The sequence below is a fragment of the Epinephelus lanceolatus genome, chromosome 12 (genome assembly GCF_041903045.1).
Source record: "Epinephelus lanceolatus isolate andai-2023 chromosome 12, ASM4190304v1, whole genome shotgun sequence".
Taxonomy (NCBI): domain Eukaryota; kingdom Metazoa; phylum Chordata; class Actinopteri; order Perciformes; family Serranidae; genus Epinephelus; species Epinephelus lanceolatus.
Genome location: NC_135745.1, coordinates 9220154 through 9238304, shown reverse-complemented (window position 1 = coordinate 9238304; position 18151 = coordinate 9220154). Strand labels below are relative to the sequence as shown.

At 39.6% G+C, this 18151-nt stretch overlaps 1 protein-coding gene across 2 annotated transcripts in view; it reads left to right on the top strand.

Annotated features, from left to right (window-relative positions):
- The window catches only part of pappa2 (pappalysin 2), a 110826-nt gene that overhangs the window by 69757 nt on the left and 22918 nt on the right, over nt 1–18151 (top strand). For both annotated transcript variants that reach the window (XM_078172928.1, XM_033651483.2), the window contains exons 21-24: nt 1124–1337; nt 3436–3604; nt 5603–5735; nt 8590–8711. In XM_078172928.1, the coding sequence (XP_078029054.1) occupies nt 1124–1337; nt 3436–3604; nt 5603–5735; nt 8590–8711 (638 nt within the window). The remainder of the gene's footprint in view (nt 1–1123; nt 1338–3435; nt 3605–5602; nt 5736–8589; nt 8712–18151) is intronic.

Genomic DNA, 18151 nt, shown 5'->3' with positions numbered 1-18151 from the left:
ATGTAATCAAACCAACTGGATAGTGAAACAAGTCATTTTGTTAGGTTGTGACGCTAACGAAAATGTATCCACTGATTTACAGACATCGCTTTCTCAATGTGAGTCTATGAAAAAAAAGTCTTTTTTGGCCCCATGGCATCAGGTGACAGACCCAGACAGTGTATTTCTACTTTTGGCCACTATGATAAATTGGCCTCAAAGCCTGGAACTGTTCCTGGGACCTTGCTTTGCTCCACTTTTCTTCCTGCTTCAAAAACAAACACTCTTTCATTCTTTCATCTTGTTTCTCTCTAGCGGGCAGAAAAAATCAAGCTGTTTTTACTCAGCACTCCCCCTGGAGGCCTGGAGAACTTCTGTTGTGTTGACTGTTGTTGATGTATTTTTGACTTTGCATAGTTTCTGCATTTGCAGTGTTATTGCTGTAATGTTTTTATTTTGGCTTTCTGCAGGACATTTTTTGTATGTGTTTTTGAATTGGCATCATTTAAGTAGCTGCAGCACGTCTCCTAATGGAAATATTTTGGGCTGATGTAGTGCATTAGCCCATGAATCTTCTATACTTAGTATGGTTACACTTCACTTTAGCATGTCACAGAGAAACATTTCCATTGTTTTAAAAAAAAGAATAAGAAGTTAAACCCCCCAAAACATGTTTGTTGTTTCCTGCTTGTGGTCCCATTGCTCTCACTCCCAGTCACGTCTTTCTAATAATTCACTGAAGAGAATCTCACAGTGGTTACTGTTCAGTCTCAAGAAAAGTAATGTCTGATACAATCTGCACTTTGGTTTAGGAGATGGCAAAATGTTGTAGATCTGTCCAAAAGTGAAAACTCACTCCAAATATCTCTTTAACTCTAACTTCTGATCATTCCACACTGGCGGGAAGCAGATTCTATGAACGTCATGCAACCATATCAATGAAAATAGCATTACAAAACAAATTGAATACATCAATATAGGTTTATACAGGTTTCGGATAATAGAGATAGAAATAGAAAAACGGAATATTGTCTACCAACTGTATTTTTCTTCTTAGCACAGTCGTGTTAGCTACTCTTTCCTTCCTCTGTACAAATGTACTCTGATACCCTGTTGAATTGAAGTCACCTTCTCCCCTCCTCAGGTGACAGTGACAGGTTGGTGTGTTTGGAGGACGGTCTGTGGTCTTTCCCAGAGGCCTACTGCAAGATAGAGTGTCCAGAGGTTCCAAACATACCCGATGCCAAGCTGCTAACAGCAGACTGTCTGGCCTCAGGGCACGATGTTGGCTCTGTCTGCCGTTACAAATGCAACCCAGGCTTCTATGTAGTCGGGAGCCTCAAAAAGAAGACACCGAGGTAAATGTTTTGGGACTGTTGGCAGCTCAGTGGACAGAAAATAGTACTACAGCTGACAGGGCTTTGAGAGGCATTTATACTAGCATCACTTAAATGAAAAATGTCTGTATTAATAGCAGTATATGGCACCGTAAATAAGGCAAATACTGTATAATCTCCTCTTTTGTTTCTTTCCAGTGAGTTTTCTTTTCTGATTGACACCTTTAAATCATCATTGAGATGAATTCTTTCAGGCAGATTATTTCTTTTTATGTACAAGGACATAAAAACCCTGCAAGAACAATGGAGACCAAAGTAAATGCAGTGTTTTATCACACAGGCCTCCCTGCGTAATGGAGGAAATTCCTTCTTTTCCTTTATTTTACAAGATTCCCATTACGCACTGCTTGATAAAATTAGGATTTTCTTATTTTATTTATTTTGATTTGGGTATTTTAAGCAAAAAAAAAGTTCAATTGTGCATCACATGACCACCCAAACCTCAAGGGCAAAGTGTTAAACATCGATGGGTACAATTTAAAGAGGCATTTTTCGGTCCATCGTCTGCTAAACTATGTTCTGTTTCGGAAAAAGCTCACATCAGGGTCCAATAAAACATGTACCGCTGCTAACTGGGCCTCATCAGGACTTAGCCAATTGTGTTCATTGGGTAACTGCTCATTACTGAACACAGTTCACATGTTGTTAATGAGATGAGGGTTTCCTAACAGAAGGAGAGACAGCCTTCAGGGTAAGTTTATATCCTGCTTTAGAGGGAGTCTTCACACATTTCACTGTATATAGTCGTATAAGTCGTATATTCTCCTCGCTGTCTTGAAGTGCAGTAAAAAACACAGTGTATCAAATATCTAACAAGCTGACTTTTACTATCATATGAGGCCAGTAATAAATATACAATTTATAGTTTTGTATACATTAAATTTCCATCCAGTACAGTGAAAAACTATCTCATGTAGAAATCAATTTGCAGCTGGGTATCTTTATGAGTTACGCTTTCTCAAACATATATGTGTAAACATTTTAATAACCCCTGATGCTTTATTAGTCCAACATGTGAACGTGAACAGCAGTAGCTATTAAAGAGCTTTAAACAGGACTTTTACTCTTACCTTTTACACATGTACCCACATAAATTTATATTGAAACACATACTGTTGCATTTACACGCTACATGCATCACACCGGAGATGTTTTTTTACAATGGAATGGGCAGTCCTCAGCACTGTGTATGTGTTTGTTATTGAAATAGTAAAAGTAAAATGGGACAATAGAGAGGCAGGCAGGGGTATAGAGTGCATGTGGTTCTACAGGGAGTTTCTTATAATAGACCTCAATATCCACAATGTTTCTGTAATAAATGTGTCCACTCTGGTGCTCTCATTCACCAAAGATCCAACACAGTAGGGTATTGTTTCTCAAAGTGCAGTCTACGGGCCAGTGGCGGCCCTCAGAAACATATATATTAATCATCTGCAGTCCATTTCAATACTGTCATTTTCAATAGCTTACATGTAATACACTTCTTGGCCATCAAACTGTGCCCCCATAACAAGCATCTGTCAGGTTAGGAATGAAAACTTGTAGAAAGGTGATGGTTGCATGGCAACTAGTGGCACCTTGCTAGCATCATGGTAATTATGTTCTGCCATTAATGGAAGTGCTTTTAGTGATTTTGGTGGACAACTCTGCATGTGCAAGTGAGATGGAAGACATATTATGTGTATTATGTTTCCTTTTCCTGTGCAGCCCTCAGTCACATGCTGGCTCCCTTAATTGGCAACTCAGTCATCAAACCTTTGAGAACCCATGCAATAGGGCTTTAGTCACCATTGCATTTTAATTTTGTTCTAAACTCATCTGTCAGATTGATCATATCTCTGAAACATTCTCTGGTAAAAGAACAGTCAAGGACTGATCATGAACCAGCAATGAAGAACTTGATATTTCTATGGAAAGAAAACAGTGTCACAGTACTGGCTACACACGGGCCACCTAACAGCAGTTTTTTGCCAATTATGCATGCAACTGAAAAGTTTTAGTTGTTTATGAACTCCTCAAATGTAATTTAGATGCCATCATTTGCTCCCGTTGTCTCTAGGAAGTACTTCAAGCTGGAGTGCCTGGAGGGGGGGCAGTGGGAGGAGACTAACTGTGAGCCAATATCCTGCCCAGCCCTACCTGATGTATTCCAGGGCATGTATACCTGCACCAGTGGCCAGTACTATGACACCCTCTGCACCCTGCAGTGCCCAGATACCACAGAAAATGTAAGATTTCCACAGCTGTCCATCTATTCCTCAGGTCAAATAGACAACACGTCCTCATACCTAAACGACACAAGAGATCGTTCAACAATGTCTCCCAGAATGACATATATGACTTAATGGTTTCAGTTTTGAACACATGGTTAAAGTGGTTTCGGCAATAAAACTACTTGGTTAGGCTTAGCAAATGTTTTATTTTGCTTAAAATAGGTTAATATAAGTACATTATGTTACATTATTTCAAAGAATTCAACTTTGTTGGTTGCACGTGACATGAACAGTGGTCTCCTGGATCAAAGTCCTGTGTTTGTTTGACCCATCCATCCACCTAACCTCCTCCCTATGTAGACTTTGTCGCTCTGCATACCTATAGACTGTGTAAAATAATGGATGTAGCCAATGTGATATCACTCACTGGTCTGTAGACTCTGTTTTGAAGCCTCGAGTTTGGAATCTTGTCCATCGCTGGATTTTTGGAGCCAGAAGTGACCATATTTAATGATAAAGTGGAGCTGTGGAGGAGCAAGGGGTGAATCTGACTCAGATTGTGGTGACGTCTTGCAAACAGCCTGTCATTTAAGCAGCCATGCCCTTAATTATGCGTAACTTTACTTAATAGAATTTAAATAGGTGACTTTTATAGAATTTCAGTCTTTGTACAGTTGTCACAAATGGGAAAATTAGCAATAGAGAACAAAACTTATTTCATACCAGGCTCTAAATGTGTTTATTTTGTACTAAAAAGTTGGGCATTTTATTTTGGGTGTCTGTGAGGACTGACTCACTTTTGGAACCAGCCTCTAGTGGCCATTAGAGGAACTGCAGTTTTTGGCCCTTCTGCGTTGGTTTCAATGTTCAGCCCAGTACGTTGTCGCTTGTTTATACTGCTTCACCTAACTTTCTCATTTGCTCCCGTCACAATTATTACGGCCACTAGAGGTCGCTGCATACCAATAAACGTTAATATGGGTCGTCATAAGCTGCTTGTACAAACTACCACTGGGGTTGTGTGGTGAGGACAGTCTTTTTTTAATTATTTTTAGTCACATCATTATCAACACAGTCATGTGACCTTTAAGTCAATATTCAATTGGACAAGTTCAGACACTCAAGTCCGCTATGCTGGATGCTATTAAACTTGGTCATGACTCAGAAAAAAAGAGGCAAAGTTCTAAAGGGAGACGCAGGTTGGATTACTGTGAAAATGTATCCAATTACCTTAACATCTTTCCAGTGACTTAACGTATTTAGACGAACATTCTTCTTTATAAAATATACTGATCCAAATGGTCTAAGTCTGCATTCAAAAATAAAATCAAGTTTAGTTTGATGTCAGACATGATCCTCTACAGCCATTCCTCTCAGGACAACAGACACCACATAAACTGCATGCCCAGCAGCTGTGGTTTTAGCTGCAGTCATGCATCACTGACACCTTGTCGTGTTCATGTTGCTGCACTGCTGTTGTGTTTCTATTCCAGACTTTAAGTGGAGTCATTTTTTGAATAGCCCAGCAGCACTCATGCGGCGTAAATGAAGCATCAGGGAACTCCTACAATGGCTGCCATTGTAAATGTATTTTTTTTTTAAAAAGTGCACTTCCACCAAGTTTCCCCAGACATGGTCAAACTAGTTCTAAAATATGTGTTCTTATACTGGGTGCCATCTCTTTATTGAAGCCACATTTAATATGTGTGTTAAAAAGATTTTTAGATGAAAGCATTTAAAGTGGTTTTCATGAAGAAGAATTTCATTTAATTTGAGAAAGAAAGTATTCATTTCACATCTCATGCATGTCTGTATAGAGAACTTCATGTTTACCCATGTAACTGCTAAACAATGTGAAATAATAATAGATTACCAAATTATGCTTGGAACTAAACTGACTAAATTAATGTTTTCCCAAACTGTTTCTCTTGAGCTGTGTGTGGAGCAAACGTGTAGGCCTCACATAGTTCATTGATGATCACAATGACTTTTAATATTTTTGTGTGCTTCCAGAAGGAGATTCGCTGCACTAAGGAGGGTGAATGGACCGCAGAGTTCACCATGTGCTCCAAGCTCCAGGGATCATGCTCTCCTCCTCCCGATCTCAACTCTGTAGAGTACAGCTGTGACCAGGGGATGGATGTCGGTGAGTGTAACCTTCCTTTAGGGATGAGAGTGTAATCCATCAAAAATAAACAGTGCTGATTATATTCTCTTCCTCCTGTCAAACAAAATAAAGCCACACACAGTAGCCTGCCTGGGCTTTGGCTTGTCTGGTTGCACACTACTCCAATGAGCAGACGAAGCAATCATTGGCAGTAGAGCATCTTTTTGTCAACACTTATGCTGTTTCTTCTCTTCTCACACCCATTCCTCCTCCACTATTGAAATTTTTTGGTTGACAAGCTCATACCTTATCAAATACTTTGATTCAGTCCAGATTCAAGTGAAGACAGTAGGTAAAAAACTAAAAGGCTTGGTTTATAACCTCTGAAGTTAAAATAACAAATAGTCATGTCTTATTTACCCAGCTATGAAAGCGACAACAACAACAACAACAACAACAACAACAACAACAACAACAACGTTTCTTGTCCCAACTTGTCCCACAGTGATGGTGGTAAACAAGCGTGGTCAATGACACCACAGTGCTATTTCATTTGGTAGACATATCCCATGGCTCTCTGTTGTGTGTATTTTGATGCAGATCTGTATTCAAATGCAAATTTAAAAAAATCTAAAAATTTTTGTTGTTACAATACTGAATTTTTGTGCAGAATTTGAAGAGGTCACACACTCTGATGGGCAAGTTCACAAAGAATGGATTGCAGGTGCTGATAAAACGATGAATTGTGCATAACTTGCAGCTGCCCCTTCTCAAGGTCCAATTTACAAAAAAAATGGGCCTCATTCACAAACAGCGTGTATGCACAAATCTGTGCTTAAACTGTGCATACCAATGTTTTATGCACAAATGTGGGATTCATCAATATTTTCTTACCTGAAATTGTTTGTACTCTGCAAACAAACGTACAGCTGCCTCAGACCATGCAAGCACCCAAATGATGAAGACCTGGCTGTCTCAGAAAATGTAAACATACACTTTCAAACCACATTCATTTATAGACAATATTAAAAACCTTTAATTGACAAATACATTTGACACCCTTTCATTCTCATCAATTATTGTCATAATTTAAATATTCAACTGTAAAAACTGAGCGTATCAGTCTACAGTGTATGAGAATGGCCATATTAAAGAGTTATGGTTTTCATTATTTGTATTTATTCTCCCTGTAATATTGACTACTCCAACCTATATTTTACCTTATTTTACTTTTATATTACCTTTATTAACAGGCATGCAGGGTGTATAAAATATTCATATTTACTTCCAAGCACATGTTAAGATGGCATATCTAACCTTGCTGGAAGATATTGCAGCCCATGTTTTTAGAAAAATGAGTCACTAGCTAATTGCCAACAACTAGCGAGACATTCACAGACGCTCATTGACGGACTGACACTTTTGTGTCACTGCCTTAATATGTGTGTAGAAACAACTTCACCGCTTTCTCCATGATACAGCATTGAGGAAACATATTTCCTTATATAGAGAAAAGGGGCGTGACATTATGCTAATTTGCAGCGGGCACATGCCTGTCAATTTAGAATAATTGTGATGCACTACCATAACAAAATGGCCGGTGCACGTGCGTCATGAATCTGAAAATAATTTTGCGCGTGCACTCATTTATGCGTGGAGTAAGAACATTTCTAGGCATTTATTAGTGAATGAGGCCCCTTGTGCTAATGGTATTATATACGCCCACAAAGTTTTGCAGCTGAGTGCAATTTGCATCTGATGTAGTTATCCATGTGGCAAAGTATAAATGTTGCCTTTGCACCAGGAACACATTGGGCAGAACAATCGCAGGGAGAAAAAAAAACTTAAAATTTTCAGATGTGAGCTGCAGTTCCTGATCGACAGGGTGCTTTCCTCAAAACTTCAGGCCAGGAATTTAAATGTGACAGAGAGAAACCATATTTGGGATTTCATATCCCAGTGTGTCAGTGCACGTCAGTTAACGCCAACTCTCTGAAGATACAAATAATTTTACTGTGCGTGCACGTGGCTATTAGCGTTGATCTTTGTGAATTGGACTGTTTTTGCATTGAGGCTCATTTCCATAGAAAGGGGCCAGTTTTGTGCCAAATGTATGCATAGTACCTCATTTAAATACATGCAAATAGCACAGAAGAACCGAGAGGCTATTCGCTTGGCAGTGCAGTTAGAGGTGCATTTCACCCTCTGCATGTGTAGGTTTAGAGGCCACAAAAGCCGCACAATCCTTTTGTGAATTCACCCATGAGTGCTATGTACTGTGTAAATCTGAGAGAGACATTTTTAGACATCTCATTGTACTGACCCAATGTAAATATACGTAAATTCCATACTCTACTTACTTAATATAGTACTAAATGAAGTTTGGAAGCATTTTCTACATTTGGGTGCCCAGTGTAAAATTAAATCAGCACAGTGCATGCTTAAGCACTTTGCATTTATGCATTTAATGTTTCTTGAACAGCCAACGCTATAGTACCTTGGCAGCATCCAACTGAAAAATAAATTATAATATTACACACTGGCAAGCAGACAGTACATGTGTTATGGAGAGTTTGTCAAGCTATAGTTGAATTAGATTGAATTTATGGTGGATTGTTACTAAAAGCTTTGTTAGTAAATACCAGAGGGAGACTCCTGAGGAACCAAGAGACATACACACACACATACACATATACACAAACAAACAGTTGAAGCCCCCTTAGTGGTGGCTGCCAAATGTCCAGACCAAAGATGACAGATGACGGTGTGGTCTGAAGTTATGTAGTCTGTTTTTTCCTCAATGTTTGAACATGAATAAATTCATCAGATGCTAATGAGTGTTAGAGGTAAGTGTTATTTGATTTGTATGTTATTTTCTTCCTTTTCCTTGCAGGTGCTGTTTGCTACCCAACATGCATTGTGGCACTGGACATGGATCTGCGTGACCCGGTGGTTCTGCCCAATGGCACTACAGTTGACTCTTTACAGCACTGGATGCTACCCACCAAAGTCCAGGTGAGACGCCTAAGGAAAGGGGTCAAGTTTGTTCTGTCTACAGCGATTCTATTTGAGTTTACTTAAGGTCACTTCAATTCTGAAATACTCACAAGTGAAAACAATAATGTGCATTTTTTTCTAACCTATGCCTAATTAAAATAATCTGTGTATATATACACTGTGATTTAACCCAAAGGTATTTTGTAATCTGTTCAGTTATCTTTTATTTAATAAGCTGAATTTAAGCAAAACTAAACACCACTAACAACCCATCCTCACAAATAACATTGCCACACATACACGAACATGGATAGGAGACACATACTGGAGCAACAAATCTCTGATCTCTTCTTCTGTACACTGACTGTTTCTACTGACTGCTTGTTTGCTGACATACCAACAGAGTTTGGGCCTTTTACAACAGCAGCTTAAAGGCTGACAGTCTGTAAAACCTCTGAAACCTGCCCCACCCTTCTTTAGAAGTTCACATCACTGCCGACCATTTTTCAAACAATACCATACCATTTTAGATTAAGTTACTGCTTCCCAGACAACAACTGTTTCCTCTTAGTATGAAGGAGTAACTCAGGCAATTTGGTATTGCACTTCCATAAAGTTAGTAAACATGAGCGAGCTGAGTTTGTAAAATAAATCAATTTCAAAGCTACAGAGGTATCACAACCTTGCCTGGGAATTGCTGACATCTTTGACCTGAGATGAGAACCTGAGATTACTCATGTGATGTTACTTGAGTAATTCTCTCACACTTGACAAACATTACATATACAGTACAGGCCAAAAGTTTGGACACACCTTCTCATTCAATGCGTTTTCTTTATTTTCATGACTGTTTACATTGTAGATTCTCACTGAAGGCATCAAAACTATGAATGAACACATGTGGAGTTATGTACTTAACAAAAAAAGGTGAAATAACTGAAAACATGTTTTATATTCTAGTTTCTTCAAAATAGCCACCCTTTGCTCTGATTACTGCTTTGCACACTCTTGGCATTCTCTCCATGAGCTTCAAGAGGTAGTCACCTGAAATGGTTTCCACTTCACAGGTGTGCCTTATCAGGGTTAATTAGTGGAATTTCTTGCTTTATCAATGGGGTTGGGACCATCAGTTGTGTTGTGCAGAAGTCAGGTTAATACACAGCCGACAGCCCTATTGGACAACTGTTAAAATTCATATTATGGCAAAAACCAATCAGCTAACTAAAGAAAAACGAGTGGCCATCATTACTTTAAGAAATGAAGGTCAGTCAGTCCGGAAAATTGCAAAAACTTTAAATGTGTCCCCAAGTGGAGTCGCAAAAACCATCAAGCGCTACAACGAAACTGGCACACGTGAGGACCGACCCAGGAAAGGAAGACCAAGAGTCACCTCTGCTTCTGAGGATAAGTTCATCCGAGTCACCAGCCTCAGAAATGGCAAGTTAACAGCAGCTCAGATCAGAGACCAGATGAATGCCACACAGAGTTCTAGCAGCAGACCCATCTCTAGAACAACTGTTAAGAGGAGACTGTGCCAATCAGGCCTTCATGGTCAAATAGCTGCTAGGAAATCACTGCTAAGGAGAGGCAACAAGCAGAAGAGATTTGTTTGGGCCAAGAAACACAAGGAATGGACATTAGACCAGTGGAAATCTGTGCTTTGGTCTGATGAGTCCAAATTTGAGATCTTTGGTTCCAACTGTCTTTGTGAGACGCAGAAAAGGTGAACGGATGGATTCCACATGCCTGGTTCCCACTGTGAAGCATGGAGGAGGAGGTGTGATGGTGTGAGGGTGTTTTGCTGGTGACACTGTTGGGGATTTATTCAAAATTGAAGGCACACTGAACCAGCATGGCTACCACAGCATCCTGCAGCGACATGCCATCCCATCCGGTTTGCGTTTAGTTGGACGATCATTTATTTTTCAACAGGACAATGACCCCAAACACACCTCCATGCTGTGTAAGGGCTATTTGACCAAGAAGGAGAGTGATGGAGTGCTGCGGCAGATGACCTGGCCTCCACAGTCACCGGACCTGAACCCAATCGAGATGGTTTGGGGTGAGCTGGACCGCAGAGTGAAGGCAAAGGGGCCAACAAGTGCTAAAGACCTCTGGGAACTCCTTCAAGACTGTTGGAAAACCATTTCAGGTGACTACCTCTTGAAGCTCATCGAGAGAATGCCAAGAGTGTGCAAAGCAGTAATCAGAGCAAAGGGTGGCTATTTTGAAGAAACTAGAATATAAAACATGTTTTCAGTTATTTCACCTTTTTTTGTTAAGTACATAACTCCGCATGTGTTCATTCATAGTTTTGATGCCTTCAGTGAGAATCTACAATGTAAATAGTCATGAAAATAAAGAAAACGCATTGAATGAGAAGGTGTGTCCAAACTTTTGGCCTGTACTGTATATCTGTTTTCACAGGCTGAGCGGTTCTCATGTAACTTATAAATTGACTTTTACCTATAAAATTAGTGGTGTGTGCCCTTGAATTTCAACCGGCAGAACTGTAGATGACTGTTGCTTTAAATTGTATCCAACCCATCATGTTCTAAATGCTGTTTCAGAGGATTTTTCAGGCACTTAACCCAAGAAATAGCTTTTTGTTATGTCCATTGTGCTGATATTGTATATCTGAAAATTCATACTACCTACTATTGGTCACTTAAGTGCAGTTTTGTGGTGCTGTTTAACTAATCTCTATAAACAGATATCTGCATATGAAACTGTACGCAACTGGCCAAGATTTTGGTATCAGAAGTGCTCTGGTTTCTGTTTGTGTATCATTTGTAGTGAGTACTATTGACCAATCACATTTGAGCAGGTTTTTTTTTTTTTTTATTAAGATATTTTTTGGGTGTTTTAGCCTTTAATTGATAGGACAGCTTAAGTGTGAAAGGGGGAGATAGGGGGAGGGACATGCAGCAAAGGGCCACAGGCTGGAGTTGAACCCGGGCCGCTGCGGCAACAGTAGTGTTAATTTTATCAGCCATTTTTAAATTTAGTCTCAGTTTTAGTCTAGTTTCAATCGCGCTTGTTAGTTTTTATCACATTTAGTCAACCTCATCCCGTTTTTATTTAGTCAAGTTTTAGTCGACTATATGTCGAGCATTTTAGTCTTTATTTTAGTCCAAGAAAACATAATTTCATTTGTCTAGTTTTATTCAACAAAAACTGTCAACATTTTAGTCTAGTTTTAGACAGGACAATCATTTTATCATTGGTTGTTGTAGGTGTATCTTCAATCTGGAACAGGAATTAATACAATGTCAGGATAGATGCACAGGATAACAGGAAATCCAAGTGTATAAGTAAAGCATATAGGCCTATTTTTTTTTTTTTACTTAACAAAAACTGAGTATCTGTAAAAACTACATTTAACAATCCATTTCAAACTCATACTAAAAACATAATTATCCTATTTTATGCAGAAATAATTGCAGGCATTTTTATGTTTGCATGCATTTATTTATATTAATATTGATGCCAATTCAAATCAAATGTCCTTTTGATGGTAACGTGAAGACAAACAGAACAGCATTTTATGTCACCAAATAAATACATTGGGATGCAAACTCCTAGAGCAGTGGTTCCCAACCTTTTTTAGCTTGGGACCCCATTTTGATATCACAAAACTCTGGCGACCCCAGACATTCAAAACACAGACAATTTTACTTACTTTACTTTTATACCACATTTAGGCTATTTCATGTATGAAAATGTAGGTTAAAGTTGTTTTGAATTATGTGTGGCGTATTATTTTATTTTATCTAGATGAATTGTTTTAGTTCGTTTTAGTTTTTAGTTTGCATCCATGTGTAGCTGCCCAGGTGTTTTGTGTTAACTATAGTTCGCTTGCAGCTCCTAGATTAGCTCATACTTTAATTAAACTTGCAATCCAACTGAAACCATAGTTGCCCGACCAGTATAAAGTATCTAAGTTAGCATAAATTCAACTTCACACACAATTCTATCAACAAGTGGCTACGGTCGCTACATGCTAAGAAGCTAACGTAAGTTAGCCAGCCACACACATTTATATCAACAAGTGGCTACTATCGCTACATGATACGAAGCTAGTAAGTTAGCCAGCATTAGTTTGCGGTCAGTTTAACGTTATTGTTGGAACATTACAGCCGTTGGTTTAATGTTACGTTATAAACAACCACCACCAAACTTTTTGTTAACTTACCACGATGTCTTTGTGGTGAACTGCGACATGTCTCTTCAGGTTTGTTGTGTTTTTTCCAGCTACCTTGTGCCCACATTCCTTCCCTTCGACTAAAATCAAGCATAAGGTTTTTTTCTCCACTTCAATGTAGCGAAAATGTGTCCATATATCACGTCTTCTCTTTCTCCCGGGCCCCGTGCAAAGCATGGCCATTAATGTTTTACTTTTAACCTTTCGCCATGAATCCACCTCCTGTCTGTCCCATGTGTTTGTGCACTCTCTGCCCACTGCAGATTTGAAAGGGGGTGTGTCACTGTGTGTGAGTGGCAGAAGAGCCGAGGAGGAGGAGGAGGAGGCGGAGGAGACAGGATTTGACAAAATCATATCATATAATAATATAATATAATTTTCGTCTCGTCTTTGTTCGTGAACTAAAATGTCCATTGATTTTAGCCCAGTCTATATTGAGTGAACTACATTTTCGTCTCGTCTTTATTAGTCCACGAAAATGCATACTGATTTAGTCCCAGTTATTGTTTATTAATGGGTGGTTTAGTCTCGTCTAGTCTAGTTTTCGTCCGGTGAAAAATGTGCGTTGACAAAAATATTTTCGTTTAGTTTTCGTTAACGAAATTAACACTAGGCAACAGTCTTGTACATGGGGCGCCTGCTCTACCACTAAGCCACCGATGCCCCACATTTGAGCAGGTTTTGGATGCATGCATGCAAACAGTCTGTGGGAGTGTAAAAGTCGAGTATAGTATATAGTCACAATTGCGTAATGTGACATAGTGACTGTCAGAACGGACAGAAATGTTGTGTAGTGTGAACCAGTCATAAAGATGGACAATGCGTCTCCACTTTCTCCCACTGTACAAAAATTAAGCCAAAATATCCCAAATATGGCCACTGCCATCTTGCGCCAGTGATGTGCAAGTGACAGAGTCTGTACAGCGGCGATCTCCAAGGTATTGAGTACCCACCATCTGACTACTCGTGAGCAGTACAATTGATTGCGAGCACACGGATTGGCGCACATAGCTGTCAGTCATGATGTCAAACCCCTGTTTTATAGCAAATAACTAATCAAAACAAATTTAATCAGAAAAACAAACCCTTGAGCGCACATCGGTGTGATACGAACTACCTTAAATGACAGAGGAAATTGTATTATCTTTAAGAAAATTTATTTGATGTGTACTTTGATCTTTTAGTTTTACCCATGGAGAGGGTGGGGTTTATGACCTATACTGCAGCCAGCCACCAGGGGGTGATTTGGATGTTTTGGCTTCAATTTTAGGGAGTTGTCATGTCGTCCATCATTATTTTATAGTTTATGAGTGGAACACATTTGCAAACATGTAATCACGGTATCCAACTCCATTCTCACATCCGAAGCGTAATGACCAGCATATGGAAGAGGAAGTCTTGCCCAGATATTCGTAATCCCGATATCTGTTGGCCACACTGGAACTCCTTAATTCTTGGCCATTGCCCCCAGAGGCTAAATCGTTGTCAGACCAATGGGTTCCTGGGTTGCAGTTAGCAGGAGTCATAGTATGTATAAGTAAGTAAGTAAGTAAGTAAGTATATATACATATTCTTATATGGTTCAAATCAGTGTTCACTTGATCCATTTCAATAAAAAACAGAGCTTAGAGGAGGAGTGCTATACAGATCAGCTCACACAACTGGTTGCACCTGTTGCTAAGCTGTTTCATGTTGCATGATGTGGTGAAAAGTGAGATAGCTTGATTGGTTTAAATAACCACAACTGAGCAAGGGGTTGTGGTTTTGCTACCATTTGGAAACTCTTGGCAGGTTTCGTAAAACAGTTGTTGTTTTGCTCACTTGCTGCCATGCGACCAGCCCAGAGCGCCGTGAAAGGCGATCCGTTGACAAACAGCGCAGAGATTTTTACACAAAAACACCCATCAGAATGAATAATGCATCCAAACATCTGGTGGTCTGAACAACAGCATAGCATACACTGAGCTACTGCTCCAGACTGACTCACTGAGGCACACAGCTAAGTTCACTGTAGTTTAAGGGAAAGACAACTCATTTGGGGGACTAGAAAACAATCTAGATGATTTGCTGCCATGCATATATGCAAAAAAAATCACATCTCCTTGCTGTGTTATTTACCTGATACCTTCAGAACTCTTAATATTCATGTTTTTAGTCAGACATATTCAGCACTACGAATCCCCCCTCCGTGCACATTCTCTTACTCAGTCAAGCTCAGTATGTTCAGTGGGTTGCTACATTGTGCAAATATAATGGCTGGGAAACAAACACCAGCAAGAAAAAACTTCCATTGCCAACAACAGTGTGCTTGGCAACGGCATAAACTGACAACAGTAAGCTGAAAAGAAAAGAGTTAAACTGAGCCAAAGTCGGCATTAGTTTTGAATCCTTTCAGGTCCCGTAGCTCTCTCCACCTTGGAAAGCTGCGCATGTGCAGAGTTAAGAAGAAAGTGAGATGGCTTAGCTACCTCTATATACTATATCCTATATAGTCCAGTTTACATATTTTGTCATATATCAGATTTATGTGCACTGGACCACTTGGGGATTGCTTCTGGGCCAGATGTGGCCCACAGGCCGCTAATTGGACAGGCTGGTCTTCGGTCTTCATTAGTCTTAGACTGTGAAAATAATGGCCGTAGCTACTGTAATGTCACCAATTGGTTTGTGGACTTCCGTTCTGAAGCCTCGAGTTTGGCTCTTCAGCTGATGCCATTTTGGATTTTTGGAGCCAGAGGTGACCATATTTGGGCAAGACGGTGGAAGTGTGAAGGACCGAGGGGGGATCTGACTGAGAAGCTGAGGACACTATAAGCGGACAGCCTGTCACTCAAAGCCGCCCCAACCTTAATAATGCCTAATAAATGTAAATGTTAATAAAATGTAAATGGGTGAGTTATAAAAAATGAAAAAAATCACACCCCATACAGTGGTTATGAAGCCGGAAATTAGTTGTTGAAACCAAAACTTTTTTTTTTTTTTTTTTTTTACCAGGCTGTCAACATGTTTATTTCAGGGGCGTCTGTGGGGATTGACTTGCTTCTGGAGCCAGCCTTAAGTGGCTGTTCGAAGAACTGCAGCTTTTGGCACCTCCATGTTGGCTTTATTATTCAGCCCTGGAGGTTGCCGCTTGGGTGCCACTTTGACAAACATTGTCTGGACTTGAAACATTTCAAGCTTAGTTTTAAAATGAGCAAAAAGTGCTTCACCAATAACAACATGACACAAAGGGTTTACTGTATGTTTTGGTAGTTTAGAGCTAATATTATGTGAAAGAATAGATGAAGGGAGATGATGACTTTTCTTTCAATTGGTCTTAAATTGAGCTACATTAGCTGTAGCACAAGGCATCCACAAAGGTTCATGCCCCTTAACACCAGTCACACTGGAATTAAATTATTGAAGTTCCAAAAGTAAGCTGAAGTGGAAAAAAATCTTCTTGAGTCATCAAGAAATGCACTGTGAAATTGGTCAGTGGGGTGAGATCATTTCCAGCTCTTTCTAATAAAGATCAATTATTATTCTTTCCTGGATTCAGGTCACGTCCTTGAGTCTACTGAAACGATCTGCCACATTTTCTGTGCAGGCTACAGAAGATTGCAGTGGAAATTAGAATCATCTCATCACTATTAGCATTTTAAAAATGTTTTAAACAACACCTTTCCAGTTTAAGTCATATTTTTACAGCTAAATTGGCATATTTTGCAGTGAGAGTACCAAACAAAATGTGCAATGTGCAAGAATTTACAAGTTCAGAATTGATTTTTTTAATAGAAATCATCTCAACTTCAAAAGTCTCTCTGTGTAACTGAGAATGCCTAAATGTGAATCCTTCTGTCAAATTGCAGCTGAGATTTTTGAACTCATCACAATGTGCAAATGTGTTTCATATCAGGTATTTGACTGAAGCACTGGCAAGACAGTATCTTTCAAATTTTTTAGGTTAAACTTTTTTCAGTTCCCAGCTGCACCAGCTAATCACACACTATCACACAACAAAATCCACCTCATGTGAGTTCTTGTTCGTTATCCTTAAAGTGTTTTTGCATTACTGGAAATCACAGACAGATAGCAAGAGTAAAGGTTCCAGTTGACGTCAAGCCTTTTAGGAAATACACACAGAGTATACAAGTCACTGTGAACGAACTCGTAGGAATGTAAGATCTTGGGTCTGAGTTACAGCGCTGTTGTTTTGCTTTAAAGGTGGGTCATATTACCCAATATCATATCTCAGAAATCGCTTCTACGTTAATGCTGTCGCAAACACTGCTCCAGTTTCGCCTTACTTTTGGGTGGTCAGTCAGCCAGCCAGCCAGCCAGTTAATCCACCCTTGCCAAGGTCAAATAGTTGGATGGAGCTCTGGTTACTTACGCCATATCTCTGACACTGCCTTGTGATTTCGAGGCATTGTGTTATCTCCAATCTCAGAATCAGGTCTCCCTCGCTGGGTCAGGCAGCACAGGAAATCACAGGGGAGGATCCACTTTCTCTGTCCATATTTGTTAGTCAATCAGCTATCTGCTAACCACCTTGTAAATTCCTGGGGTCAAATAAATGACAGAAGACCACAGCCTCACCCAAATTTCACCACAAAATTTGGAGTTTTGTGTCCACTTAAGTTGTAGAAAACTGTTATTTTTCTTCCATCACAACATTTTCATGCAAACAAATGCTGCAAAAAGGCAGCAAAAGCTTGAATGTGTCATAATGTATTGCATATGTCCATGAAGACAATATGATAACTGCAAGTCTGCAATCAGAATTTTTATATTCTTATATTACAGTTCATGGTAAGGTAGGTCAAGTGCTAGTGGATAGCAGTAAGGTACTATAACTGTATTCAGGGTTCCCACACTTTTTCATTGACAAAAGTTTTCCACGACTTTTCAAGGATCCATGATGAAAATTTCCATGACCATTCACATAACATGAACAGAACTGTATGGTACACTTTACTCCAAATGTTAGATATATCATTATAGGTAGTCCACGGACATGGAGCAGTAGAGCTTCCATGGTGAGGGAATCACAGTTGACAGTTAGGTTGGCAAGTAAGTTAAGTTGTTTGAAAAAAACAAACAAACAAACAAAAAAAAGACGTACCTTCAAACTACCCAGCTTTACCTTCAGAGCAGTTAAAACAAAACCAAAGGGGGGACCATTAAAAAGCCTGGGGCTGGGGCGTCGGTGGCTTAGTGGTAGAGCAGGCGCCCCATGTACAAGGCTGTTGCCGCAGCGGCCCGGGTTCGACTC